A 26,703-nucleotide genomic window follows, 5' to 3' on the forward strand; every position below is an offset into this window, starting at 1 on the left:
CTCGAGGGACATGAACGCCCAAGTCAGGTGAGGCAGCCCCTCTGCCAGGAGACCAAAGCAAGGAACACGTGACAAGTAACCGTCAGACGACCCTCTCACCTTCCACACCCACGGGCGACAGGCTCCACCCCGTGGGTGTGAGACGACATCCACGGAGCACCTGCCAGGCCAGGCCCCACACCGGAGCTGGCCCCAGTGGCCAGCCAGTGAGGTGACCCTCCCCCGTCCCACCTGGAACCCGAGGTGACTCTGCTCATGGGAGAAACTTCCATCCCGTGGGGCTCAAAGGGCGAGAGGCAGGAAGGTGCCCACACAATTTGCCAAAGCTAAAGCCAGGTCCCAAGTCCCGTGCCTGCTTCAGGGAACGAGGAAAGCACAGTCCCGGCCTCCCCCTGCCCCCGGCCCCCCAGCAACACTGAGCTGGATTTGCTGGATTTACGACATATGTGAAATGAACGCCAGAAAGGCACTCATAAAACTTCATGTTTTGGCAATAAAAATGGCGAGGAAATACCTCCCGGTTCTGTGCGCCGCGTTCTGCTCCCGGCAGCGGCGTCTGTGACCGTGAACCGGCAAGCCCTCACCTGCAAACCCTCTGTGCGATCTACTCTGCTTGAAACAAAACACCCTCAGGTGTGGGATGTGCGTGCAAGGCTCCTGCCTGCCTGCCATCCTGAGGCTCTTAATGAGCTGCTGTCAAGATGCTGAAGGGGGATTAATTTCTCACCCAAAGCGAGGAATGTGGCGGCGTGCTGTCCCTTCCCCGCCGCCCTGACCGCCAACGTGCACGCAGGGTGGAGGGGCCGCCCCAGAATCAAACCGACTTCCTTCTCAAGGCTTTCTCCACGGGGTCAGCACCTGGGTCGGCTCCGACCTGGGCAGGGCTGGGGGGCCTCGCCCGCACCCGCCTCTCTGTAAAGCCCCTCCCCGGCCCGAGGAGCCTGCGCGCTCCCCCAGCTGCAGCCTCATTGTCCCCACCCAGAGTGAAGCCTGGAGTCGGCGACAAGGCAGTGGACAAGGGGCAAAGACAGAGAGCGCGATCACTCCCTTCCGAGTGCAGGGCTGGGGCTCCGCCGGCGGAAGGAGGCAAGTTCTCGGCTGGGGCTCATGTGCGGGCCGAGAGCTCGCGGGTTCTGCTGGGTCACCTGCACATGTGTTCTAATGTTCATTTGTGCGATTCAAATATAGTTTGAGATTTAGGTAAACAGACACAATGAAATAAAATAAAACTCCTTCCAGCTACCCACATTCAGAACTAGCCTGATGACCGCCAGCAGGACAGGCCACCTCTTGGGACCACTCCCCTGACCAGGGCTAATCACATCACTAAAGACCCGAGGCTGCAGCCTCTGGCCTGGAGTCACGAGCACAAAGCCAGACCTGCGAGGTCCATGGGTTCACCTTCAGGCACAGGCGTGCGTGCCCTCCTGGCGCACTCCCCACTCCCTGGGCACCCTCCCGTGCACGCACTCCCCAGGCCCAGCTCTGCACTCAGCTGCCCCCATGCCATCCTGGGCAGCAGAGAGAGCAGAGCCCTGCCCCTGCAACCGTGCTAGCCTGGATCCCACCTGGGGGCGACAGAGGCAAGATGTACGGAGCTCACACGCTAAGCCCGCGACAGGGGCCGCTCACTCGCTCTGAAACCTGCAGAGCCAGTTGCAGACGCCACCGTGGAGACGCCCCTCCCGAAGGGTCTGAGGGTGACTCAGGGCTTTCAAAAACACAGAGGTTCAGGAAAGTTCAACCATACTTACTCTCTGCCATTTATAACAGCCGGAAGGGAGATCACATTGAAGAAAACTGTCTACCTGAGGCTGTTAAAAACACACCAGGGGATTTAAAATGGGGCCTTCGGCTATCTGAAAAGCCAGCTGCCCAAAATACCTTCCTTCTCTGAGCCTCCAAGGAAGCAAGCAAGATTGTGCTTGTTTTAAACCCATTGTTTTGGGCTTCCCTGGTGGTGCAGTGGTTAAGAATCCGCCAGCCAATGCAGGGGATACGGGTTTGAGCCCTGGTCCGGGAAGATCCCACATGCCGCGAAGCAACTAAGCCCGTGCGCCACAACTACTGAGCCTGCGCTCTAGAGCCCGTGAGCCACAACTACTGAAGACCACGCGCCACAACTACTGAAGCCCATGCGCCTAGAGCCCGTGCTCCGCAACAAGAGAAGCCACCGCAATGAGCAGCCCGCGCACTGCAATGAGGAGTAGCCCCCGCTCGCCGCAACTGGAGAAAGCCCAGGCGCAGCAACGAAGACCCTATGCAGCCATTAATTAAATTAATTATTTTTTAAAAAGGCACTGTTTTGGGGCTTCCCTGGTGGCGCGGTGGTTGAGAGTCCACCTGCCGATGCAGGGGACACGGGTTCGTGCCCCGGTCCGGGAAGATCCCACATGCCGCGGAGCGGCTGGGCCCGTGAGCCATGGCCACTGAGCCTGCGCGTCCGGAGCCTGTGCTCCACAACGGGAGAGGCCCGCGTACTGCAAAAAAAAAAAAAAAAAAGGAACTGTTTTGTTCAGAGAGAAAATACTATAAAGAAAGCACAAAGGAGAGCACAGGGGCCTCCCCCCGCACCCCACTGCCCAGCGGCTCTAACAGCCCCTCCCCCGAGCGCCGCACACTCTCCTGCCGTGCTGAGCATATTCTTTCTAGACACGTCTCAAAATGTCGGCAACCTGAGTCCGGTTTGGTGAATTTCCTTCCAGTCCTCAGGGTGTGTCCACTCCACCCCCAAAGCAACAAAACACCCAGCGACCACCTCCTCCCATGGTCCCACCCGGCCAGCAGGGCGCCACACCTGCCTGGCCACTTCCCTAGGGGACGCAACTTAGGGAGCGCTTTAACTATCGTATGGATAAACATCACTTAATACAGCATAATCACAACTGTGCTTTGAGTTGTTTCTTCAGAATCAATTCCAGAAATAGGGCCACTGGGTCAAAATGCATGAACACCTTTACACTTGCAAAGGCAGGCCCACAAAGGGCTCGGGCAGCACTTCAGGGCCACAGCGAGAAGTCGGCCGAGCCGCCTGCCCCAACGGGCCTCGAGAACGCTGCTGCAGAGCTACCAGAGGGAAGGGGGACCAGGGAGGGACCGCCCGCTTCACGCCTGCCTGTTACCATCATGGAGGAGCAGAGAACCGGCCTGGCCAGGAGGGCTGGGCTCCAACTCGTCACAGACACAGGCAGAGGGCACGGCAGCCGCAGCCCCCAGGACCTCAGGCCCGGCCACTGCACGGAAGACACAGAAAGGGGTGTCCTGCACAGTCACCACGCTGGCAGCAGCTCTGAGCCCGACACCCCCCGAGTGCATGAAGGGGGTCCCGGGGACCTTGGTCTCTGCACCTGGTCCTGCAGGTGCCGCAGAGCTGGAAGGGCTCTGGGAGGGGCCGGCTGGGGACGCAGCCTGTCAATCATCTAAGATCTGAACACCTGCTGGGTTTGTTTCTTTGCCTGAGAAATTAGAAAAAAAATTAAAGTTGACAGCCTCTTCCTCTGCAAATAAAGGTCTTACAGAAAAGCCAAAGTCAGAAAAGCCACTCACACTATAACAACTATCTTCAAGAAGCACAGAGGGGCTTCCCTGGTGGCGCAGTGGTTGAGGGTCCGCCTGTCGATGCAGGGGACACGGGTTCGTGCCCCGGTCTGGGAAGATCCCACATGCCGCGGAGCGGCTGGGCCCGTGAGCCATGGCCGCTGAGCCTGCGCTCCGCAACGGGAGAGGCCACAACAGTGAGAGGCCTGCGTACCAAAAAAAAAAAAAAAAAAAAAAAAAAAAAGCACAGAGGTGGGCGGTAGCCAAGAATAAAACATCCATCAAAGGTTCACAGAACTCAGATGATGCTCTGGGCAGGTGTGTGGGGTGCGCCCTTCTCAGCTCCCCACCAAACTTGCTGGGACCCACAGGGCGCCTCGGAGCAGCCTGGAATCTGCCCTCGCGCAGAGGAAGGGGGTGGGAGAGACCCTCGGTGTCAGCTGTCATGCGGCCCCCAGGTCCCATGTGGGACAGGATTGTAAATCCGAGGGTCTGACCCCTGGAGCCGGTAACTCCAGTGTGAGGCTCTGTCACCAGAAAGGCCTGAAGGACAAAGGCCAGGGCAAAACAGAAGACAGAGGAGCAGGTTTGGGATGTCCCCAGGGCTCCTCCCCCCCCCCAAGACGCTGTCAGGGAGGGCCTCTCCCCAGGAACGACAACACAGATTTCTCGCAGCCTTCCAGAAACCCTTTACGCACGTGCCAGCAGAGAAACAGATCACGCCCCTGCTTTTGTTTGAGACACACTTCGAAAGATTCCCTTTGGTGACCCCAAGTGCTTCCTGTTCTTTTATCAGCTGCATTCATTCCATCAGCTGGAGGCATCATAATTATTTCCCAGTCTCCTACCGATGGACACTTGGGTTGTTTTCAGTCTTCTGCTAAATCGAACAGCACTGCCGTGAAGAGCTCTACGCAAACCCCGCGGATGAGCCCGTCCATAGGACCGAAGCCTAAAGGCGGGAGCTTCGTTGGGCCAGGGGTGTGCGTTCCAATCCACAGAGGTGGCCCACCTACCTTGGGCCACGGGCTGGTCTCTTCCCTCCACTAACACAAGCAGGCTTTGCCTGAGGGGGTGGAAAACGTTATACCGAAGTGCACCCCGGGCAGTGCAGCCCCATGGGACCAGCAGCCACGCCCCAGAAGCCCTGGGCCCCCCTGGCAGTCACCTCCTCGACCCCTACCAGAGTGGACCACTGCCTGCTTTTGAACTCTCCAGAAACAGAGTTGTTCGCTGTAATTTAGTTCCTGGTTTTCTCACGGGGGAGGCTGGGTGCTTTCTCTCAGTTAACACCTGCAACCCCTGTCCTGTGCCCTCAGACCCCCACCTGGTTTGAACGGTGCTACTGCTGGGCAGGCAGGAGGCCAGGACAATCCGACCTCTGGCAGTGACAGGACCTGCAGATGGTTCTCCTAGTTCGTCATTTTCTGTAAATGATTTTTTAAAACACGCAAAGATATTCAACTTCATTCACAAAAAATATGAGTTGAAAACCACAGTAAGTGTCAACAGACAAAAGGACAAACAAAATATGACCTATCCACAGGCTGGAATCTCACTCGGCCTTAAAAGGAAGGGATTCTGACACCTGCTCCAACATGGACGAACCTCGAGGCCATCATGCTAAGTGGAATAAAGCAGACATCATGGACAAATACTGTAGGATTCTGCTTCTGTGAGGTACCTACAGGGGTCAAGGTCACAGACAGAGAGCAGAACGGTGCTTGGCAGGAGTTGGGGGAAAGAGGAGAAGGGGGGTATTGTTTAATGCATATGGAGTTGCTGTTCGGGACGATAAAAAGGTTTTGGGTATAGACTGTGGTGATAGGTACACCACAGCATTTAATGGCACTGAACTGTATACTTACAAATGGCTAAAATGATAACTATTATCTTATAAATGTTTTACCACAATAAAAAATTTAAAAGGAAGGAACAGAATCTGCCTTCAGAGAAATGGAGAGATGCCCAACGCTTACAACCACCCTGGTGACCTGGCGCCGCACGTCGTCCGCCCTCACCTCCCACGGGGCTGGTGCCGCCAGCTGGGGACTCATGCCAGTCTTCCACAGCCCAAAGCCAGGAACACCAGGCATCACTGTCCCCAGGCCTTCGCTGGAATCAATCCTCCAAGAGACCCCTAAGAAAAGGGAGGTGTGTTACCACAGCAGAGACAGGACGACAGAACACAGCTGCGTTTCTCGTCACAGAAAAAACAGCCACCCTACGTCGTCCTCGAGGGAGGGACCCAGGAGTGCGAAGCACGGCCTGGCGACCAGTAGGTCCCCAGGGACGTTCCGTGCTGTTGCGGTGTGAACAGCAGCAGGAGGCTGGAGCCTGACCGCAGACCCAAGCCTCGGGCCCGGCCCCAGCTCCCTGCTCAGAGCCACGGTGATTCCGGCCCCAGAGACCTCACCTGGAAAATGAGGGGCTCCAGTGACAACGAAAGAACTCCTGTTCTAGGGAACTACTCGGCGGTGGGAAGAGGCCGCGTGCCCGGCAGCAGGTGCAGCCACCGCCCTCGCCCCCTCCTCGGTGGCCTGGACAGCCCTGGCCACAGGAGATGCTAAGCAGTGAACATCTCCCATACTGATCAGTCGCCGGGGCTGCAGGCGCGCCCCTGACGTGGCCCGCTGGCTGCTGCGCTGGGGCCCACGGCACGCGGCCCGAGCCCTGCCAGCTCCCAGACCAGCCTCTTGGGTGTCCACCACAAATGGAGCCAGAACTCGCCAGCCAGCGAGCTCTGCGTCAAGGCCAAGGATTCCCCCAGTTGAGCCTGCAGCAGCGAAACCCTGCTGGCCTGGTATTTTTCGTGACACTCCCAGATCACCATTCCAGGTAGGAAGGACAAACGGACCCCAGAGACCTGTCCCGCGCGGCAGTGAGCTGAGGATCCAAGATGGGGTCCCACTGCCCCTTTAATGCAATTACGGTGGCGGAACAGCACGCTAACTCTGTATTTTAGAATCCACTTTCAACTCTGAAGCTCCCAGTGTGCCCCAGACTTAAACAATGTATCCCTGTATCTGTAAACTTCCCTGGTTCTACACTCGCGTACAGAACACAAACACAGAGGGGCGGGAAGCACTGAGGGGCGGGAAGCACTGCATCTGGGCGGGAGGCCCTGGAGCCCAGGCGCCCATCAGCAGCACAGCTGACTGTGTCTCCTCAGGCCTGGGCTGCTGCCTCTTGGCCTCGTGGGCCTACATTCCTCGCAGTCCAGGGGGAGGGGAGGAATTTCCACATGGGCTCCAGAGACGTGACCCCGTCCAGTGGGATGCTGGGCCCAGGGGGACGGAGGACCAAGCCCGCTCCCGCCCCAGGGTCGGGGTCCTCCCGACGCTCCTGAGAAAGGGGGCTGCAGCCAGTCAACACATGTGGCCTGGAGCGGACGAGACCCCCGAGGGCGCGGCCCGGGAAGGCCCTGCCTTGTGGGAAAGTGCTCAGCCCGCTTCAGAACCAACGCGTCCTCACCCCGGATGGCTCGGCTCAGACAGGGACACGTCAGGGTGAGAGCCTTTTCCGCCCCACCATCCTGCTTCCTTGAAGTAAGCGCCTCTGCCCCTCGGACCGGGCACCGTGGGTTATTACAGGAGGTGGCAGAGGGTGGCAGAACGGCCACACTGGCCTCCAACACCTGCTGGGCCATTTACCCTCGAGACGGGATGACCAGGACGCCCCCAAACCTCACAGAGCTGGGCTGCCTCTTTTGTCAAGGGGGGAGAAGGCACCGCCACCAGGCAATCGTAGGGGATCCTGAGCAACGCCACCAAGGCGGGCACACACAGTCGGCAGCGAGCCACCACCAGGAAACAGCGGCGCCGGGAAGCAGGGACAATGGCTGCTGGTTTACAGACAGGACACTGGGCTCAGAGAGGGAAGTGACGAGTTCAAAGTCACAGAGCAACGAGGCCAGGAGGTGAGCACGTCATGGGATCTGAGGGTGCGGGCGGGGGGGAGGGGTGGTCAGACCTCAGCGGGATGCCACGTGTCACCCCGCGTACTACCAAAAGAGAAGCAAGTGAGGACACCGCCCTCACCCAGGCCAGAGTTCACGAGGCCTCAAAGGGAACTTTCAGGAATGTGAGAGTCAAAGGAAATCAAGAAAGCTCTGAAATCCCTGGGAAGGGCGCCCCACCCACTGCATGTCTGGGAGAAAGTGGACAGCAGAGGCGTGGCTGGGTGCACAGCACGGAGACGCCCAGGGCACCCCCGCGACGGGCCACAGGGCCCCTCGGTGGGTCAGGCGGTACTGACTTGGCCAGGAAGGGTGACTCAGGGTTTCTAGGAGAGACAGGAAGTGAAACAGAGAGGCTGGCTCTGCTCACTGGACAGGGTGTCCCCGAGGCCAGGTGGTCGGGGGAGCCCAATGGGAATCCAGTGAACTCAGGGCGTTCCCAGGGCAGGAGCGGGGAGGGAGGCCGGCAGGAGAGCTGCTCCCCGGAGCAGCCACAAGGCATCGCTGCTCTCAGCGGCACGGGTCCAAACGAAGTCCCGCCTGGCGCTGGGGCCACCGGAAGGGCCCGAGGTGAGGGCAGATGCAGAAGGCAGCCACTCCAAAGCCTCGCGGAGGCCGCCTGCCACCGGACGTTCGAGAAAGGTCCAGAGGCTCACGTTTCAAACTTGAAAGAGCAAAGCCAAGATCCAGAAGATAAAACAAGAGAACGAACGCTGACAGGATGCCGCTGTACACACAGCACCTCCCACGTGGGCCTGCCATGAACTCACCTCACGAGGGAGGAACCTAGGCAGCCCATCCGAGGCCACCGCCACCCCAGAGGTCCTGGCGGTGCAGGGACCCAGAGCTGCAGGTCTCGGTGCCAAACCCACAGAGGACACGACAACAAGAAGAACCTGCCGACGACCACCGGCTGAGACGCATCTCCACGCGGGGCAGGCATGGGAACCGGAACAAGTGCTGACCCGGGGAGAGGCAACGCCTTCCTAGGGACGGGACTGCAGACACAACACCAGCCCCGCTGGCTGAGTCACAGGGAACAGGGGGGCCTCCCAATGTCACACAGGTGAGCAGGCAGGTGCCTCAATAATCCTCTGAGCTTGAGGCAGGGAAAAGGGTGAGAAGAAAGAAACGCATCAGAAAAAGTGACAACAGGGGCTTCCCTGGTAGCGCAGTGGTTAAGAATCCTCCTGCCAATGCAGGGGACACGGGTTCGAGCCCTGGTCCGGGAAGATCCCACATGCCACGAAGCAGCTAAGCCCGTGCGCCACAACTACTGAAGCCTGCGTGCCTAGAGCCTGTGCTCCGCAACAAGAGAAGCCACCGCAATGAGAAGCCCACGCACCGCAACAAAGAGTAGCCCCCGCTCGCCACAACTAGAGAAAGCCTGCGTGCAGCAACAAAGATCCAACGCAGCCAAAAATAAATAAATAAATAAATTTATTTTTTAAAAAAGAAAGAAAAAGTGACAACTCCAGCCTCTCCTTTTCATGCGCCCCCGGGGTGGAATGCGGGCCTGCTGTGAAGCACCGGAAGCGCCAGGCAGGCCGGTTACGGTGAGCCACGGCACCACCTGCTGGGCGCCTCGCAGAAAAGCAGCTGGGACCCCACTGCGCCGCAGCAAAGGCCTGAAGGGGACACAAACGCTGTCCTTCCAGTGCTGGGGTCCTGCTGCACCATCACCGGCCTCTTGGAGCCTCAGTTTCCCCACCTGAATGCTGCGGCTTAGGGCGTGTAGCTCAAAGGGCTTTTGGAGGTGAGAACAACAGAGACAGTACACAGTACCGGCACCAAGGGAGCACTGGTGAAGAGGCACTAGCATGGCCCCTGGCATCCAGGACAGGGCCCAAAGCAGGAGCTGGAAGAATGTTGGCTGGAGGAGCCCACAAAGGGGGCCACGCTCCAGCACACACAGGGCTCCCAGCACCTCAGCCAGCACCAGACACTCAGCGGGTACGCGCCACGGCCCAGGCCTGTGCCAGGGCTGGGACACAGGGGACAGAGGGGCTGGCACAGCTTCCGCCCAGGAAGTTCACTTAACCAACGCCAGCCTCAGGCCTGGTCTCGAATACCGTGCACCGAGCACCCAGAAGGAAAAAAGAGCTATTGCACGCTGGCCCTCAAAAAACTCATTATCTAACAGGAGATGCAAAGAACGCAATAATTTTGGGGGGAGAGTGCTATGCGCCCTAGGAAAGGGGCAGGTGTGTGCTGTCTGAGAGGCCAGAGGAGGGAGCTCCCAGCCCAGTGAGAGGCTGCACTGGCGTGGGTGCACTGCACTGGCGTGGCGGAGCAGGCTGCCGGCAGGAAGAGGCTGGCAGACAGGGACCTCGCGAGCAGAACCAAGAGTGAGCACAAGACTCCCAGGGCAGCGACCCACACCTAGTGCCAAGTCCGATCACTGGCCTGGAGCCCTGTGCTGAGATGGATTCTGAGGGTCAGAACGACAGAGCAGCTCCATCAGCCAACAGCGCCCATGAGGGATGCTCCCACCCTCTCCATCACAAGCGCAGCTCTTCTGAACTGCCTGGTGACCTCAGATGTCCTCCACTTTGCAGAAGGCTCCTGCGTGTACACACAGTGGGAAAACCAGCAATGCCCAAAGCTGGTCCCCCCACTGCAGGAAGTCACCCCTCAAGGCTGAGGAGTGACCGAATCCTACACGGGTCTCGGAGCCCCTGGAGCAGAACTCATCCAGCAGGGTGGTGTCAGCTCCCAGGAGAGGAGCCCCCGTGAATGTGACCTACTGCAGGTCTGCGAGGGTGAAGAGGACCAATGTTCCTCCCGGCCGCTTCAAGGGCAGAGGCAGGCAGAGCAACAATGACGTCACGATCGCCACGCCCGAGAAAAGCAGGCTCCCCTCCTCACACACCCATCGCCAGCCCAGTGGGCAGAGAGCAGGAGGGAGAGAGCGCTGGGTGGAGCGGCCACACCACCTGCCCGGCACCCTGTCTTCCAAACAGCTACCGTCTGTCCCAGAGTCCACGTGCCTGGGCGCCGCACAGCCTGTATCCCGTTTAGCCCACCAGCTAAATTTAGCATCAGCTCAATCGCGAAAACGGGGACACCGAGGGGTGGATACACGACGGTGAGCGGTGAGCGGGCCCCTTCCCCAGGTTCCCCAGCCGGGAAAACCCAGGCCGAAGTGAAGGAGAGTCAAGAGTACACAGAGTTAGCCGTGTCGGCCAGACCAGAATCACCACGACGTCCTGTAACGGACAGCAAACGGCATAACAAATAACTATGTGCAGCTTTATTGAATGACACGAAAGACACCCATGATGCAGCGTTAACTCAAAACAATCAGAGCACAAAGCCATTCGATAACCCCAGTCTGGGTGTGCTGGCCATGCCGGCCGGTGGAGCCAAGGGGATTCGCACTTGAAAACAGCTTGAGGCGTAGAGTCTGAATTTTTTTTTAATATTTATTTAGTTAGTTGCGGCATGCGAACTCCTAGTTGCGGCATGTGGGATCCAGCTCCCCGACCAGGGATCAAACCCGGGCCCCCTACATTGGGAGCGCAGAGTCTCAGCCACTGGACCACCAGGGAAGTCCCTGAATTTTTAGAGATACTATAAACACCAGGGAGGGGAAAGCCTCAACTAGGATTCCTCCTGGGACACTCAACAGCAAACCACAAGGACAGGGGGCCACCACGAGGACTGTCCGGCAGGGTGGCCGGAGCCCTGTGCCTCCGGAGACCCCCTGGCGAGGGCAGTTCTGTAACTCTGTGACCAGCTGGGCCTCCTCGTGGTCATGTCCCGCCACCCGAGGGACATGGAAAGCTGGGAGAGGAAGGCTGCGACGCTCTAGGCCGTGCCTCAATGAGGCGGCCACCCTCAGCGCTCCGCCAGGGGCACCGCTGACATGGGCGGATTTCCGCTCCAGAGGCTCTAAGCGCTTCACGCCCCTAGCGACCTGCTCAGCTCACATCCCCCCCAGGAAGCGCCGCTCCAGGCCTGCACTCCAATCCTGGGCACTTAGATAAGTGCTAGCTGGACCAACCATCAAACTCCAGGACCCACCCACTAGGGGAACGCGGGGCCTGGTTTGCGGGGAGCAGCAGAGGCAAGGCCACACGCCTTCCACAAAGGCCCCGATGGAGGGCAAAGGGCGGGGAGCGCTGCCCCGGAAGGAGGGAAAATTGCTTTAAACCCTCTGCCTTTTAATCCCCACAACCACTCGAGCAACTGCTGCCCCTCAATGCAAACAAAGCGCAGAGACACGGGAAACTCAGTCAAATTTGCCTCGGTTCACAGAAGCAAGGCGGAATGGAGGTCCCGTCGTGAACGTGCTCGACGCCACTGATCTGCACACCTTGAAACGTCTAAAATAGTAAACTGCAGATTATGTGTATTAAAAGGTCTTCAAAAAATACCATCTCCTCTTATTAAGAAAAATAGACCATGGGCTTCCCTGGTGGCGCAGTGGTTGGGAGTCCGCCTGCCGATGCAGGGGACGCGGGTTCGTGCCCCGGTCCGGGAGGATCCCACATGCCGCGGAGCGGCTGGGCCCGTGAGCCATGGCCGCTGGGCCTGCGCGTCTGGAGCCTGTGCTCCGCAGCGGGAGAGGCCACAGCAGTGAGAGGCCCGCATACAGCAAAAAAAAAAAAAAAGAAAAATAGACCTTGGCATCTCAAAGGACGTCAGCAGAGCTGGCCAGCGGGCGCACGGCCATCAGCCCTCACTACGGTTGACTCCAGATGAGCCATCTGAGGTCAACCTAAGACAGAGGTAAGTGACCTGATATCAGGGAACTGCAGTCAATTATTCGGAGACATAAGTTCCACCCCCTCCCCGACTTCTCCAGTGTGAGTTGGAAGGCTCAGAAATCCCAAGGGTCTCTGCACTTGACATCAGCGGCCCTCACAGAGGCCGCCTTGGGCCAGGAGAAGCTCCAGAGCACTGCAGAGGCACACAGGTGAGAGAAGTCACAGAACGTGGCGGAGCCCGCCCGAGTGGACCCTGCGGACACCACCTCACTGAACTGCTTCCCTACAGATCTCAGGCAAAGCCAAGTCACCACCTCCTGCTGGACAGACAGTAAATACTCACTTGACCAAAGGTATCTGGCAACTCGCTCAGTTAACACCCAGCGGGACCTGCATTTACAGGAAGTCTTTGAACCTTCTGCACACGCAGCAGTCAAGTTCACGTCTGGCAGTCGCCAGGGAGATTCCCCATAGCCATCACTCAAAGCCCACGGAGCTGTATTTTGCACACAAACCAAGAGGCTTTGCTGCCTAGGTTCTCAGACCAAGGCACAGGAGAGGTGGCAGATTTAAGAGGAAGCTTAGGGTATACGGGCGCCAGTGCAGGATGGCGTTAAACCCACAGCTGTAACCTGAATCAACAGTGAACACAGTGGGCAGGGAAAGCCGGGAGGACAGAAGCAGCCTCAGGACTCGAGGCCAGGGGCCCACGACAGGCGCCAGCACAGGCGGCCGCAGCACAGGCTCGCTGGTCCCAAGTCCCCCACCCCCTCCCGAAAGGAACCCCACAGTAGAGTCCCCAAGGGATGTGAAGAGATGGTCACAAACGAGGAGACGATACCGGGCAATTAGCACATCAAGCGAAGCTCCTTGGAAACAGACGCGACACAAGCTCACACGGCAGGAGGACACGCTCACCCGGTAGCCCCGGGAGAGTCTGGCAGTGTCTCGCATGAGCAAGGACGTGGGCCAAGAACACTCACGCCCACAGGGAAGCCGGGCTTAGGAGAACCGTCCTGGAGAGCAAGCAACTGGGCAATCTCCCGAACACACCCTACAGTGCCGCTTCTAGGGACCTGCGCAGCGGCACCCAGGAAAGCCCGCACGAGGATATTCACTAGAGCAGAGAAACGGTGGAAACCACCAGGATCTCCCTCAACAGAACAGACACACGGCATGATGAATCCGCGTGGGGGGCTGCCACACACAGCACTTAGCAGGAACACACTAGCTCCACGGGAGCCACACATGGCAGATCTCAAAACAATGCTGGGTGGACAACACAGGCTGCACACCCAGATGCAACATTACACATTCAGGGACGCTGGGACACAGGGAAACAAAACTGTGCTTCTCATGGATACTTGGATGGACTTCTAAAATTTAAAAAGTAAACTCATACTGGAGGTTCAGGGAGCCAAAGTGGCTTTATTTTAATCAATATATGATGATCCTTTATGTCTATCTTTTAAGTCTCTCAAATGTCAAAGCAACACAGAAAAAGCCAAACGCAAAGGACGAATGCTATATGGTTATACTTATAGGAGGTCCCTGGAGTAGAGACAGGAAGTAGAAGGGTGGGCGCCAGGGGCTGGGGGAGGGGGGGGGTTAATGTTTAATGGGGACAGAGTTTCAGTTTGGAATGGTGAAAACACTTAAAATGGAAAAAAACCAAAACAGTTAAAATGGTAAATTTTGTTATGCGTACTTTACCAGGATTTCTTTTTAACGCAGGGCTGTAAAAAGAATGAGCAACAGCTGGATGAACTGAGAATGAGCGATTTCCAAGATACATTATTAAATGAAAAAGCAAACTGAGTAAAAGAAAGGGGATCGGGAAAACATTTGTGTACCTGCTAATCCTACAAAAGAAACATAGGAAGGGTAACTGAGAACCGGGAACATTTGTCTCTGGGTACGGGGGGGTGGGGACAATGCGGGGGGGTGGGGACAGGAGGAGGCTGAGGGGTGGCCCTCACAAGAGCTCTGCCCCTCCGACTTCAGTAAGGCTTCGAACACCAGAAAAACAAGGAAGCAAGCCACGCAGGATGTGGGGTGAACGCAAAGTGGAGTCCGAGGCAGTGAGAGACAGGAACATGGCCAGGCTGAGGGAGACGAGAAGAGGCCGGCCCCAGGTCATTCGAAGACGGTGTTTGATGGGGCGACCCAGGTGCCACCCCCCAGGAGCAGAGCAGCTGCCCCACGCGCACACCGGGGGGACGGGACAAATCAGCAAACACAGCTCAGGGAATGGAGAGCCAGGCCGTCTGCTGCTGAAGGGAGAGGCTGCGAGGAAAGAGGGGGGCAAAGTGTGATGAGCCCTGTGATGCAGGGTTGGAATCAGAGGCGCAGGATGAACGCGCTGTTTTCAACAGAAACGCGGACACCTGGCCAGTGCCCTCCAAGTGTCGAGGTCACGAAAGCCAGGGAAAGGCTGCGCCCGTCACAGCCTAGAAGGCCGAGGAGACCAGGCATGGCGAGGGCTCTGAAGCGACTCCCGCACAGAACAAGGACGAGATGGGGAAGCGGACGGGATGCTAAGGGCTGCAGGTGAGCACCACGCACATTCCCGCCTCTGACAGCTGTGCCAGGGGAACACGTGAGGGGCTGGATGGGGAAGAGGGTCCTGTCACGCGCGAGGGAGAGGGGCTCCCACTACGCAGAACGCTGAGCCCGGGGCAGAGAAAAGGCCAGGGGGCTCACTGCATCACCGCCCAGCACTTTGTAACTCTGAGAAACAACCTCTGGCCCCCAGGGAAGCCTAGGGAGGAACAGCGCCCGAGCCCCCGCGACGCGCACTCACCTGCGGAGGAGGGACTGCTGCAGGCTCCGGCAGGTGCTGAGCGACTCGCCGGTGAACAGGTGGCACACGACCACGTGCAGACAGCGCGCCATGAAGGCCAGCACGGCCTCGGGCTGTAGGGTGCCACTGCGGGACACCAGGCACAGGCGCTGCAACGCAGAGCACTGGCTCAGCGCCTGGAAGAACTGGGCGTTGGCGCTGAAGTAGGGCTGCTCCAGCCTGCAGGGAGAGAGGACGGACAGCGTGAGATCGCGGAGATGGACGCACGCTGAGCAGGGCTCCTGGTCCAGGGCCCAGACTGGCTGCCCCCAGGCCCATCCACACCACAGCCCCCAGGGGTGCCGGGTGAGGACTCAGACCCCTGGGGTCTCCCTTGGTGATCCTGATCTGGGGGGAGACCCTGCAGGCCCGACGCAACCAGATGCCCACAGACCCAGCCAAGTTGCTTCGTTCGCCGCTCTGACTGCTCGGTGCGCCTACAGACCCAGAAGAGCGCGTGGCAACTGAATCGTGTCCCCCAAAAGATCTGTTGCATTCCTAATCCTTGGTACCTGCACACATGGCCTTATTTGGAAGCAGGGTCTTTGCAGACTAAGATGAAGTCACGTGGGACTGGGGTGGGTCCAGTGACCGGTTCCTTAGTCGCATTGTGACGGCACAGCAACACAGGAACACGCAGGGAGCTCGGGGCTGGAGTGACACGTCCACAAGCCAAGGAATACCTCGCACTGCCAGCAGCCGCCGGAAGCTAGGGGACAGGCCTGGAACAGGCCCCGACCCAGAGCTTCCAGAAGGAACCATCCTGCCGACACCTTGACCGGGGACTTCTGACCTCTTAACTATGAGAGGGTGACTGTCTGTTGTTTTAAGCCACCCGGTTGGTGGTCATTTGTCAGGGCAGCCCCAGAACACTAGCACAGAAGCCAGGGAGAGGAAGCTGGAGCATGAACAGAGCACGGAGATCGTTTCGCAATAAATCACACAGAAAGACCAAGACGGCCCCATGGACAGAGGTCAAAGTGGATCCTGTTTACCCAAAATCCTCCCACAAGAAAACACAAGAAAACCTATTAACAAGGGCTATCCCTGGAGATCAGCACCAGACTGGGGAACCGTCCTCATTTTAGGGCACTCAGCGGCACCTCGGTCCTTCTCAGACAGGCACGTGCCTCACTTGACGCTTCTAAAACCATTCTGACTGCTGCGCGGAGTCCCGGTTACCCGGCCAGAGCCGCTTCAAGGCGGGCGGCACGAGCGGGAGAGGCCAGGCAGAGATTTCCACCCAAAGCAGGCAGAAGGCACACGGGCACTGCAGCGGGCAGGAGAAGGGCTTCACGGATGATGGAGATCTGGGCACGTGTGCAGGAAACTGCAGTTCAGGGGCTACGTCTGAACCCGATGGCTGAAAAGGAGGACGCTTCAAAGGGTGGCCACTGGGCACCCAGCAAGGCTCTCTCTCAATGAGCCACAAAGGCCTCTGATGGACATCGTGCCAGCCACGTGGGGCCTCAGCCCTCCGAGCAAGCCGGCCGGCCCGGGAGGACAGCGCTCTGCCAGGCTGTGCCCGAGCTATGGAAACAGTGCCTCAGGTCGGGGTGACACTGTCCCCTGAGGCTGGCCACCCCCAAGGCCCAGGCACTGCACAAACACGGCGTCTTGCCCGGGACTGTGGGTCTCTCTGAGCCTCAGCTCTGCCCACGGGACAGCCACTGGCCCTCCAGGTGGGCCGGGGCAGCTGGCAAGACCCCCATCTCCATGCGAGACCCACAGGGAACCCCGAGAGGCCTGTCTCTCCCCGTAAACTGACGAGGCCGAGTGGGTGACTTCCTGGGATGCCCCTGAGAGGCTCGTCTGCAGCTGTAGAATCTCATCATCAAAGGAGAGAAGCTTCTGGGGTGAGTGGAACGGCCCTCCCCCATCCCCGAGAGGCGGTGGGCCTGCAGTGGGGACAGAGTCACCACCACCACCGCCCCCCCCAGGCGGAAGGAGAGCCCAAGCGCTCTGGACGCAGTGACGTCCCGGGTGAGGCTGACCTGGACGAGGGTGAGGGGCCGTCCACAGGCCCAAACGAGAGCCACGTGAGCCTCGGACACAGCCTCCACAGCCCTGACACCTGGGGACGCTGACAAGTCACAGGACGGGTGAGGGGCTTTAAAATCAAGTCTGCGGGGCTTCCCTGGTGGCGCAGTGGTTGAGAATCTGCCTGCTAACGCAGGGGACACAGGTTCGAGCCCTGGTCTGGGAGGATCCCACATGCCACGGGGCAACTAGGCCCGTGAGCCACAACTACTGAGCCTGCGCGTCTGGAGCCTGTGCTCTGCAACAAGAGAGGCCGCGATAGTGAAGAGGCCCGCGCACCGCGATGAAGAGTGGCCCCCACTTGCCACAACTAGAGAAAGCCCTCGCACAGAAACGAAGACCCAACACAGCCAAAAATAAATATAAAAATATATAAATAAATAAAAGATTACTATTAATTAAAAAAAAAATCAAGTCTGTGGTGACGGCACGTCTGTTCGGAGCCATCCGGTACGGGAGCCACCAGTCACTGAAATGCAGCAGCGAGACTGCGTTTTTATTTTAATTACACGTAAGCAGAAGTTCTAGCAAGCTCCTAAAACTGTCGGGGGAACGCAGGTCTCTCTGGGGTATGATTCTGAAAAGCCTCACCCCGTCGAGGGTTCCGGGTGCAGCAGGAAGGAAGCCCCCGGGCAGGGCTGCTCAGGCACAAACACCAGGGAAAGGGCTCCCCAAGGGCTGCAGTGCTCAGCGATGCCTCACCCGCTGGACGCCACTGAATGAATTTCATCCCTAAAGAAACCGGGAAGAAGTGAGGGAGCTGCGAGCCGGGCCTCTCAGAGCTGTGGGCCACGGACCCGGACCCGAGCCCCCGAACCCCCTGGGCCCAGAGAGTAAGCAAGTGCATCTCGCCCATGGGTGTGAATGTTCCGAGAAGCTTATGTCTCTTAAGAAAATGTCTGAACATATTATTTGGTTCTATCTTTTTAAAAGATCCTAAGGTAAGCACACTGTGCAGACCTGAAAGTGCGAAAACTGGAGGGGGGAGAAAAGCCCTGACCCGCGAGTCGTCCCTGCAGCAGTGAGGAAGCTGGACCGCGGGCGGCGGGAAGGACAGGCCTGCGGCACCTCGGTCACTAGGTGGCGATGCGGGTCTGCGCTACCTGCTGGGGATCTCAAGCAGACAGAGGGGAGAGAGAGAGGGAGCTGAGTACTACACGCTTTTGAACCTTTTTTTCGGCCTGCCAGCCACTCCAGATTCCTCCCCCTGAAGGAAGCCCCCATCACGGGTGCTCAGGGCGGGCAGGCCTCGTGGGGCGGGCGAGGCTGGCACATCCACACCGTGCCCCGCTCCTCCGGGCAGTGGGCTGGCAGAGCTAACCTGACTCAAGGGACGGGCAGTGTCTTTGCTCAGGGCAGAGGAAGAGGGGCGCCTCTGTGACTGGCTTCGCCCTGGGGGGCGGGCCTCAGGCTTCCGACCTCAAAGGGTCTGGCCTCCGACGCTTGCTCTCCGAGAGGCTCTGTGGGCACAGACCGGCGCTCGGGCCGCCCCTCATCTGCCTGCCCACCTCTCAGGCCCCCCTCCGAGCAGCGCCCAGGCCTGGAGGGTTGCCCTGGCATAGCCTCCAGGGCCTGGCTCCAAGAAGCCCTCTCGCTTACGCCCAGACGCCGCCCCAGTTCCAAGGTCAGGGGCAGCCCAGGGTGACTCAGGGTGACGTTCTCCCTTCCCCTCTCCACCAGGCAGGGCTTCATCAGGTGCCCTGCTCTGCCCAGCTTGGCATCCTCCCGCTGGCGAGGTACACCACAAATCCAGAGCCTGTGAGGCCCCAGCGGGACGACGTGTTCCAGCAGGAGCGGCCCTGGCCCCAGCTGGCAAAGAGCTGCAGCTCACAGACCTCGCTGGTGGGGACGGCGGAGGCCAACCAGGGAAGTGCGGAAGCTGTCTGGGAGGCCGCCCTGGGAGCGGTGTGACAGGCAGGCACCATCTGCTCCTTTCCCTCCATCCCCCCGGGCTCCGCTTGCCACAGAAGGCAGGAATCCAGAGGAACGGGGCCATTTGGCCAAGTTCTAGAAACTGGTGTTTGTTCCGAACAGGCAGTACCCAGCTCCGATGAGGTGTGGGCTCAGCAGCCGCGCGCACAGAAAGCCCATTATGAGAGGCGGTCAGGTCCTCAGGTCGGCCCACAAAACCCACACTGCTCACACGGCCCTGCCCCGGGGGAAGGTCTGGGCCACGGGGATCACGTCCGAGGCCCCGGAAGTCACTTGGTGACCACTAAACACCAGGTTACCCCATTTGACATCCAGGGACCCCACGAAACAGGACCCGCTCCCAGCTGCCCACAGACCAGCCGTGTCTCCTGAGCAAGTTCATTAACCTTCTGGGCCCCACTTTCCTCATCTGCAAAATGGGATGATAATATCGACACTCCCAAGGTTGTTAAAACGTCAAAGACCTGTAAGCACGGGGAGAGCACGTGGCGGACGTACAAATACAAGCCAATGGGGGCAGCCACAGTCTGCAGCAGCCTAAAGGGCAGTCTCTCCCTTCAGCTTCCAGAACATCCCCACCCCCACCTCCTCTCCCCAACAGCTCCTACCAAGTCCTCATCCTCCTGACCAGATCCTGTTGGGCGATCTCTGCAGTGCAAGCGCCAGCTGGCGGACCTGGGGGACGGTCCTCCTCTCTGGGGGTTGGGGGGAGGGCCAGGGGGCATCCAGGCTTCTCCAACCCACATGTGTGCAGCCTCACCCCTGCCTTCCTCTCTCAGCCACATGGCAGCCACGTCAGCTCAACGGCTCAGGCCAGAAGCCCTGGCACCGCCTGGACCCCCCTAGCCTCAGCACCCATCCCATGCACCCAATCAATCAGCAGATTCCCCGTGAAGCCAGAAGCTGGCTATTTCTGGCCATGCCCCAACCCCCGCTCTCGCCTGGCTGCTCCCTGCATGTCTGACGTGCCCCTGACGGTGGCCCTGCCGCTGCCCCCAGGCCACTTGCGGCACAGCAGCGAGACCTGCCCTGCTTCCGTTCTGGCTCCTGAGACCCTGGCACACCCATCTCGGGCCCTGCGCTCTCAGCTCTGTCCAACAGAACCTTCTGGGCAGAGGGGAGTGTCTGTATGTGCTCTGTCCAGCACAGTGGCCACCAGCACACGTGGTTACTAAGCACCTGAGACACGGCTGATGCCACCAAGGAACTCGATGCTTGGTTTCATCTCATTTTAGTTCATGTAAACGTAAGTCACCCTGTGGGTCGTGGATACCGTTCCGGCTGATGTGACCCTACCTGCCTGGCCCGGAGCACTCTTCCCCCAGGTTCTGCTTTCTAACTCACCTCCCTGGGTTCTCTGCTCAGAGCTCACCTCCTTCATGAAATGTACCCCAAATGCCACCCCTGCGCCCAGGCATCCCTCGCCCTGCTCTGCTTCTCCTCCCCGGCGTCTGTTACCGTCTAACATACCGTACGCTTCCTTTACGTTGACTATTGGTCTGTTTTCCCCACTAGAACGTAAGCTCCCCGAGGACAAGGATCTTTGTTCTGTTCAGTGTCCTGGGTGCCTGGAACAGTGCCTGGCATAAGAGATGCTCATGTATTTGCTGAATGGATGAAGAACCATAACGTGTATTATAAGTGCCAAGTCCTGTTCTAAGTGTCTTATAAGGATGAATCCCTTTGGTCTGAACAGCCCCACTTTACCGAACAGGGACCTGGGCACAGACAGCCCAAGGTCCACCCAGGTCTTCTGACTCTGAGGCCCCTGCCGTGGGTCCTGCCTGCCTCCACCCAAGGCTAGGGTCTATCTCCTGGACGAGGAGATGCAGGGACATGGGACCAGCTTGGACGCCACGCCCACTCCTCACTCCTCCAGGCAGAGCAGCCCTGAAGGGGCCAAGCACAGGCCTCGTGCAGGGAATCCAGCAGCCCGGGTGAGCTGGGAGCACCTGCCGTCTCCAGGTGGCCATGCAGGCAGCAGACATTTGCTATGACACTGTGGGACTTCCCTGGTGGCGCAGTGGTTAAGAATCCACCTGCCAATGCAGGGGACACGGGTTTGAGCCCTGGTCCGGGAAGATCTCACATGCTGTGGAGCAACTAAGCCCATGTGTCACAACTACTGAGCTTGCGCTCTAGAGCCCGCGAGCCACAACTACTGAGCCCGCGTGCCACAACTACTGAAGCCTGCGCGCTTAGAGCCCGTGCTCCGCAACAAGAGAAGCCACCGCAATGAGAAGCCCGCACACCGCGACAAAGAGTAGCCCCCGCTCGCCGCAACTAAAAAGAAAGCCTGTGCACAGCAATGAGACCCAACGCAGCCAAAATTAATTAATTAATTAATTTTAAAATATGACACTGTGGACATGAGGCAGAAAGGACGTTGGAGAGAGAAGGCCAGTTTTCATTACCTGCCTTGAAGCACTGTGACTTTTTATTTTATCTTATTTTTATTTTTTTGGCTGCATCGCGCAGGCACATGGGATCTTAGTTCCTCAACCAGGGATTGAACCTGCACCCCCTGCAGTGGAAGCGTGGAGTCTTAACCACTGGACCACCAGGGAAGCCCCGTGACTTTTTAAACTACGTGAATGTATGAGTTTATTTTACTTTCACTGATTTCTCTATTGATCAAACACTCCTCAATAACGAGCACGTGGTTTGACCACAGCGTGGTTAGAAAAGGCGCCAGGTTTAAGAGGGTAGCAAGAAAGCCAAAACACTGAGGACAAAAATGACAGGTCCAGAAATACTCTGGCTCTGAGTTTAGTTAAATTAGAACTCAAATGCTCCCTCAGGCTCCCCGAACTAAGGGACATTCAATTCCTGATCACGAGAATCCAACAGGGTAACAGGACAGCAGACCTGGTGGTTTTTCGTTTGTTGGATGTATTTTGTGGTCCACCTGCAGCTTCAAGTTACGCATGACCCACTGACCACTCACTTCACAACAGTCCTTCTGGAAAGGCCACTGATGTGACAGTGAAGGCACAGGAGGGCACAAGGTGGGAGGAGGCACTGGATGGAGATGAACCAGTGAAAAGGGAGGGAGCTGAGAGCGATCTGGGCAAGAGGGGCAGCATCGTCTGAGATGGCAGCCAGGCTCACCCTGTGAAGGGCGAGGGGCAGGGGCTGTGGCCAGGGCCCCTCCCCACTCACTCACAGGTGGCGCCCCGCCCCACAGGGCAGGAGGGGGCCAAGTCACGTGGGAGGCCAGGCTTGGACCCCAGGCCGCAGCCCTCACGCTGGCAGGGACTGGGCGGGGGGCCCACAGCGTGTGTTGCCCTGGGGGTGGCAGGCAGCCTGGCAGAGAAGCTCTGGGAGGCTCCAGGGCCGGGGCAGCAAAGCTCCACCTCAAATCCGGTTCATTTCCTGCCTTCTACGGGGAGAGTGGAGGTCCGAAAAGGACACGCTTGTCTCCATTTTGTGTGGCTCGGGGGCCCAGGTCGAGCACTGGACTTCGATGACCCGGGCGGACCTCAGCTCCTCCCTCAGGCGTCCGCTGCCTCTCCATGAAGCAGGAACGACGAAGGGCCTAGTGAGGAGATCAAGCCAGACAGCGCCACAGAGCCCCCAGCCTGGTGTCCGGCCCGCAGCGAAGACACACAGCGAGTGCTCACTGGTGCGGCGATGACGACACGCGCGCATCCCCGTGCCCCGATGCCGCCCTCACCCGGCTGCCCCACCAGCTCCAGCCTCATGGAGACCAAGCCCAGCGGCCACTCCCTACCCCACCCGAAGCCCTCGCAGAGCTGAGGCCTGAGGCCACCACGACGTTTAGGAAACTGCAGTTTTTCAAGATCAGATCTGTAGACATTTTCAAATCCGGCTCAGGTTAACAAAGGCTGGCCGTCTAAATGCTGGGCCCTCACGAGAACAGCCTTCACTCTACAGCACGAGTCGCCGGGGATCATTCCGCTTCGGGGCCCAGGAAATCGCCAGTGGCCCTCCAACAACTGCCTGGGTGGGGGAAGCCCTGCGGAGGTCCGTGGGTCCCACCACCCCGCACTCTCCTGGGGCAGCCCCTCAGGTCAGCCCGGCCGTCCTGCTCCGGGCACCGCCACATCTCAACAGTGTGCGGCCCCCTTCGGAGCCCGCCTCTCTATCTCCCCTCCCCCGCCTGGCCCCTCCAGTCCAGGTGGGAGGCCAGAGGGACGTCTCCAAGCTGGAACCTGACCCCTCCCTCTGCGGGCCGAAGTCCTTCAGCACCTTCGCCTCACCTGACGCCCCCGTGCCCCCGAGCAGGATCATCTGGCTTCGGAGCGCGCTGCTTGTCTGTAAGCCTCTGCGGCTTCTACACACGCTGCCTTCTTTCCCAGAAAGCCTTGCGCCTGCATCTCCTGGCTAACCCCGACTCATCCTTCAAGAGTCGCAAAGCTAGGCTCCACTCCCGGCCCCCCACTTACCAGCTCCATTATCTGGCAAGAACAGCGTCCACCTCGTGGGACGGGCACGAGGACTAATAAGATCACGTACGCAGCAGCGTCCTAGAGCCAGGCAACGAGGACGACGTGCCAGGCTCGGGCGGCACCGCCTCCTGCACACCCTCCCTGGGCGCCGCCAACCGCCGCTTCCCGAGCCCCCGCGCCCCCCGGGCCCCCCCACTGCGCACGGTCCCTTGTCAGCACCCCCCAAGACCCTCAGCCCCTGAAGGACAGGCCTGCGCCCCGCTCGCCTTGGCAGGTGCGCCGCGGGTACGCCAACGCCTGCCGAGCAGAAGGCCGTGCGCCCCTCAGGCCTCCCCACAGGGCCGGCAGAGGCACGGCGGGGCCGGGTGCCCTCACCTGAAGTCCTTCAGCCGCTTGCAGTGCTTCAGCATGTCCGCGAGGGCCGAAGTGTAGGCCACCTTGCCCATCGTGCCCAGGTGGGCCAGGGACAGGGACTGGAGCTGCTGGCACTGGACGCCGATGCTGACCAGCCCGGAGCCTGTCAGGATGCTGGGCAGCTGGGCCAGCGTCAGGTGCCTCAGGAAGGCCAGCTGGCCGATGGCGGCCACCTCCGAGTCCCCCACGCTCTGTGCCCGGCCGCAGGGGGGGAGCGAGTTGCGGATGGCGGGCTCATTGCGCGGCATGGCAGACGAGAAGTTGGACCCAATCAGCTCGAGGCGGTCCAGGAAGGGCACGCTCTTCAGCAGCGACCAGAACACAGAGGACGGCAGGGGGCCCGCCTGCCCGGAGAAAGGGTCGGGGCCGGACGGCACGCCGATGCGGACCTTCTTGCCGAAGCCGCGGGGCACAGCGTGCGTGGCAGGCTGGACGGGCGCGCGGTCGGCCCGCGGCGCCGAGTCAGCGACGGCGCAGACGGGCAGCGACAGGGAGCGCAGGTGGCAGAGCCGTGCCAGCAGCTGGCACAGGTGCCGGCCGGGGCCCTCGGGGCTGTGGTGGTGGGCAGCCGAGAGGTTGAGGTGTCGCAGGTTGCCACAGGCTGCCACCAGCGTCTCCAGGATGCCACTATCGATGTCGTCCTCTGCCTTGCGCAGCAGGGAGTCGGGCGCCAGGCAGTGCGCACAGCCGCTGAGGTTCAGGCCAGCCAGGCTCCGGAGGTCCCTGCCGCCGTCGATGACGCGCCGGATCAGGTGGCCGCCGGACAGGGCACAGCGGCTGAAGCTGAAGTAGAAGGGGCTGCTGAACTTCATGTGCTGGAGGAGGGCCGAGCCGTTGAGCCAGGACTTGGGCAGCTGCAGCGCGTCCAGCGCCACGTTGCGGGCCATGGACTCCAGGAGGTTCTTGGTGGCCCCGCTCTCAGCAAAGCTGCCGGGCACGGAGATGAGGAAGGCGTGCAGGTTCTCGGGCGTGCGGTCGCTGAGCACAGCCAGGTAAAGGCGCACCACCTCCTGGTTGATGTAGCCGGGGGCCAGGCGGGCGTAGAAGACGCGCAGGTGCTGATAGCGCGGCACGTTGCTCTGGCCCACCATGAGCTGGCCCGAGAGCACGGCGCCCTCGCGCGTGCGGTCCAGGATCTCGAAGTACAGCAGCAGTTTCTCGAGGCTGGTACAGCAGGGCACCACGCCGTACGAGGGCGTGTACAGCGTCTGCTTGAGCTCCCGCACACGGCTCAGCGTGGCCTTGCACTCACCGCTCAGCTGGCTGGCGTCGAAGCCGGGGCTCACGTCAATGGCCAGGGAGCGCAGGCGCTGCAGGGCCGACAGAACCTTGGAGAGGCGCAGGGAGGTCAGGTGGCAGCCCGAGAGGTTCACCTTCACCAGGCCGCGGCAGCGGGCCACGTGCTCCACCGTGCTGCCCGACAGCCAGTAGCAGCCGGCCATGCTGAGCTGCTGGATCTCCCAGCCGATCTCCGTCACCAGCTGCTTCACCTTGTCCTCGCTGGCCTGTGGGTGGGCGGAGGGGGGGAGAGAGGGGCTGCAGGCACCGGCGTCTCCTCCACCCTCGCCCCCCAGACCGCGCTCTCCACCGTGACAGTCAGGGAGCCACGGGGGGCGCGGCAGAGGCCCCGCTCCAGCTGAGGAGGGGCAATGAGGGCAGGGCTGGCGCCTCGCCCCCCCGCCGCATGCTTACCTTCCACCAACAGTCAGGAGCCTCAGCCAGGCGGGAACGGAAAATGGGGCAGCCCCTGTGGAAAAGTCTGGTGGCTCCTCCGAAAGCCAAACAGAGTTACCACGTGACCCACAGTTCCACAGCCAGGTGTACACCCAAGGGGACTGAAAGTGGGGACTCAGGCTCCTGCACACCCATGTCCACGGAGAACCGTTCACAACAACCGGAAGGCGGCAACAACCCAGCCGTCCATCAACGGATGAACAGGTAAAGGCAATGGGGTCCATCCATGCAGTGGAATTCTACTCGGCATGGAGAGGAATGAGATCCTGACGCTGCTACAGCATGAGTGAACCTTGAGGACATGATGCCCAAAGAAGCCAGTCATAAAGATCACATGTTGTATGATCACTTATATGAAAGATCCAGAACAGGCAAAACCAGGAAGAGAAAGTAGAACAGAGGTTACCAGAGGCCTGGGCAAAGGGGACATGGGAGCTATTGCTTAATAGCTCCAGAGTTTCTGTTTAAGGCGATGAGAAAGTTTCGGAAAGAGTGATGATGGTTGCGTAACACTGTGAATGTACTTAGGGCTAACGAAATGGTACACTTAAAAGTGGTTAGGGGGGCTTCCCTGGTGGCGCAGTGGTTGAGAGTCCACCTGCCGATGCAGGGGACACGGGTTCGTGCCCCCGTCCGGGAAGATCCCACATGCCGCGGAGCGGCTGGGCCCGTGAGCCATGGCCGCTGAGCCTGCGTGTCCGGAGCCTGTGCTCCGCAACCGGAGAGGCCACAACAGTAACAGGCCCGCGTACAACAAAAAACAACAAAAAAAAAAGTGGTTAGAGGACTTCCCTGGTGGTGCAGTGGTTAGGAATCCGCCTGACAGTGCAGAGGACACAGGTTAGAGCCCTGGTCCGAGAAGATCCCACATGCCATGGAGCAACTAAGCCCGTGCGCCACAACTACTGAGCCCACGTGCCACAACTACTGAAGCCTGCGCACCTATAGCCTGTGCTCCGCAACAAGAGAAGCCACTGCAATGAGAAGCCTGCACACAGCAACGAAGACCTAACGTATCCAAAAAAAAAAAAAAAAAAAAAAAAGTGGTTAGGATGGGAAGTTTTATGTTAGGTGGGGTTTTTTGAAATCACATAGTGGAATCACGCCCTGGAAGCGTTCTTT

The 26,703-nt window shown here is 59.5% G+C and overlaps 1 protein-coding gene across 5 annotated transcripts in view; it reads right to left on the bottom strand.

Moving 5' to 3' along the window:
- FBXL18 (F-box and leucine rich repeat protein 18) overlaps positions 1-26,703 on the bottom strand; it is a 46,428-nt gene that overhangs the window by 10,549 nt on the left and 9,176 nt on the right. For 2 of the 5 annotated variants that reach the window (XM_027125692.1, XM_027125691.1), the window contains exons 3-4: positions 23,809-25,352; positions 15,011-15,229 (exon numbers count right to left, since the gene is read on the bottom strand). In XM_027125692.1, coding sequence (XP_026981493.1) covers positions 15,011-15,229; positions 23,809-25,352 — 1,763 coding nt within the window. Of the gene's footprint in view, positions 1-2,445; positions 3,456-12,122; positions 14,494-15,010; positions 15,230-23,808; positions 25,353-25,539; positions 26,181-26,703 lie in introns of those variants that run through there. The other 3 variants (XM_027125695.1, XM_027125694.1, XM_027125693.1) reach the window with 3 other exon arrangements.

The sequence above is a fragment of the Aethalodelphis obliquidens genome, unplaced genomic scaffold, assembly GCF_003676395.1.
Source record: "Aethalodelphis obliquidens isolate GAN/ISIS:26980383/991018 unplaced genomic scaffold, ASM367639v1 scaffold30, whole genome shotgun sequence".
Taxonomy (NCBI): domain Eukaryota; kingdom Metazoa; phylum Chordata; class Mammalia; order Artiodactyla; family Delphinidae; genus Aethalodelphis; species Aethalodelphis obliquidens.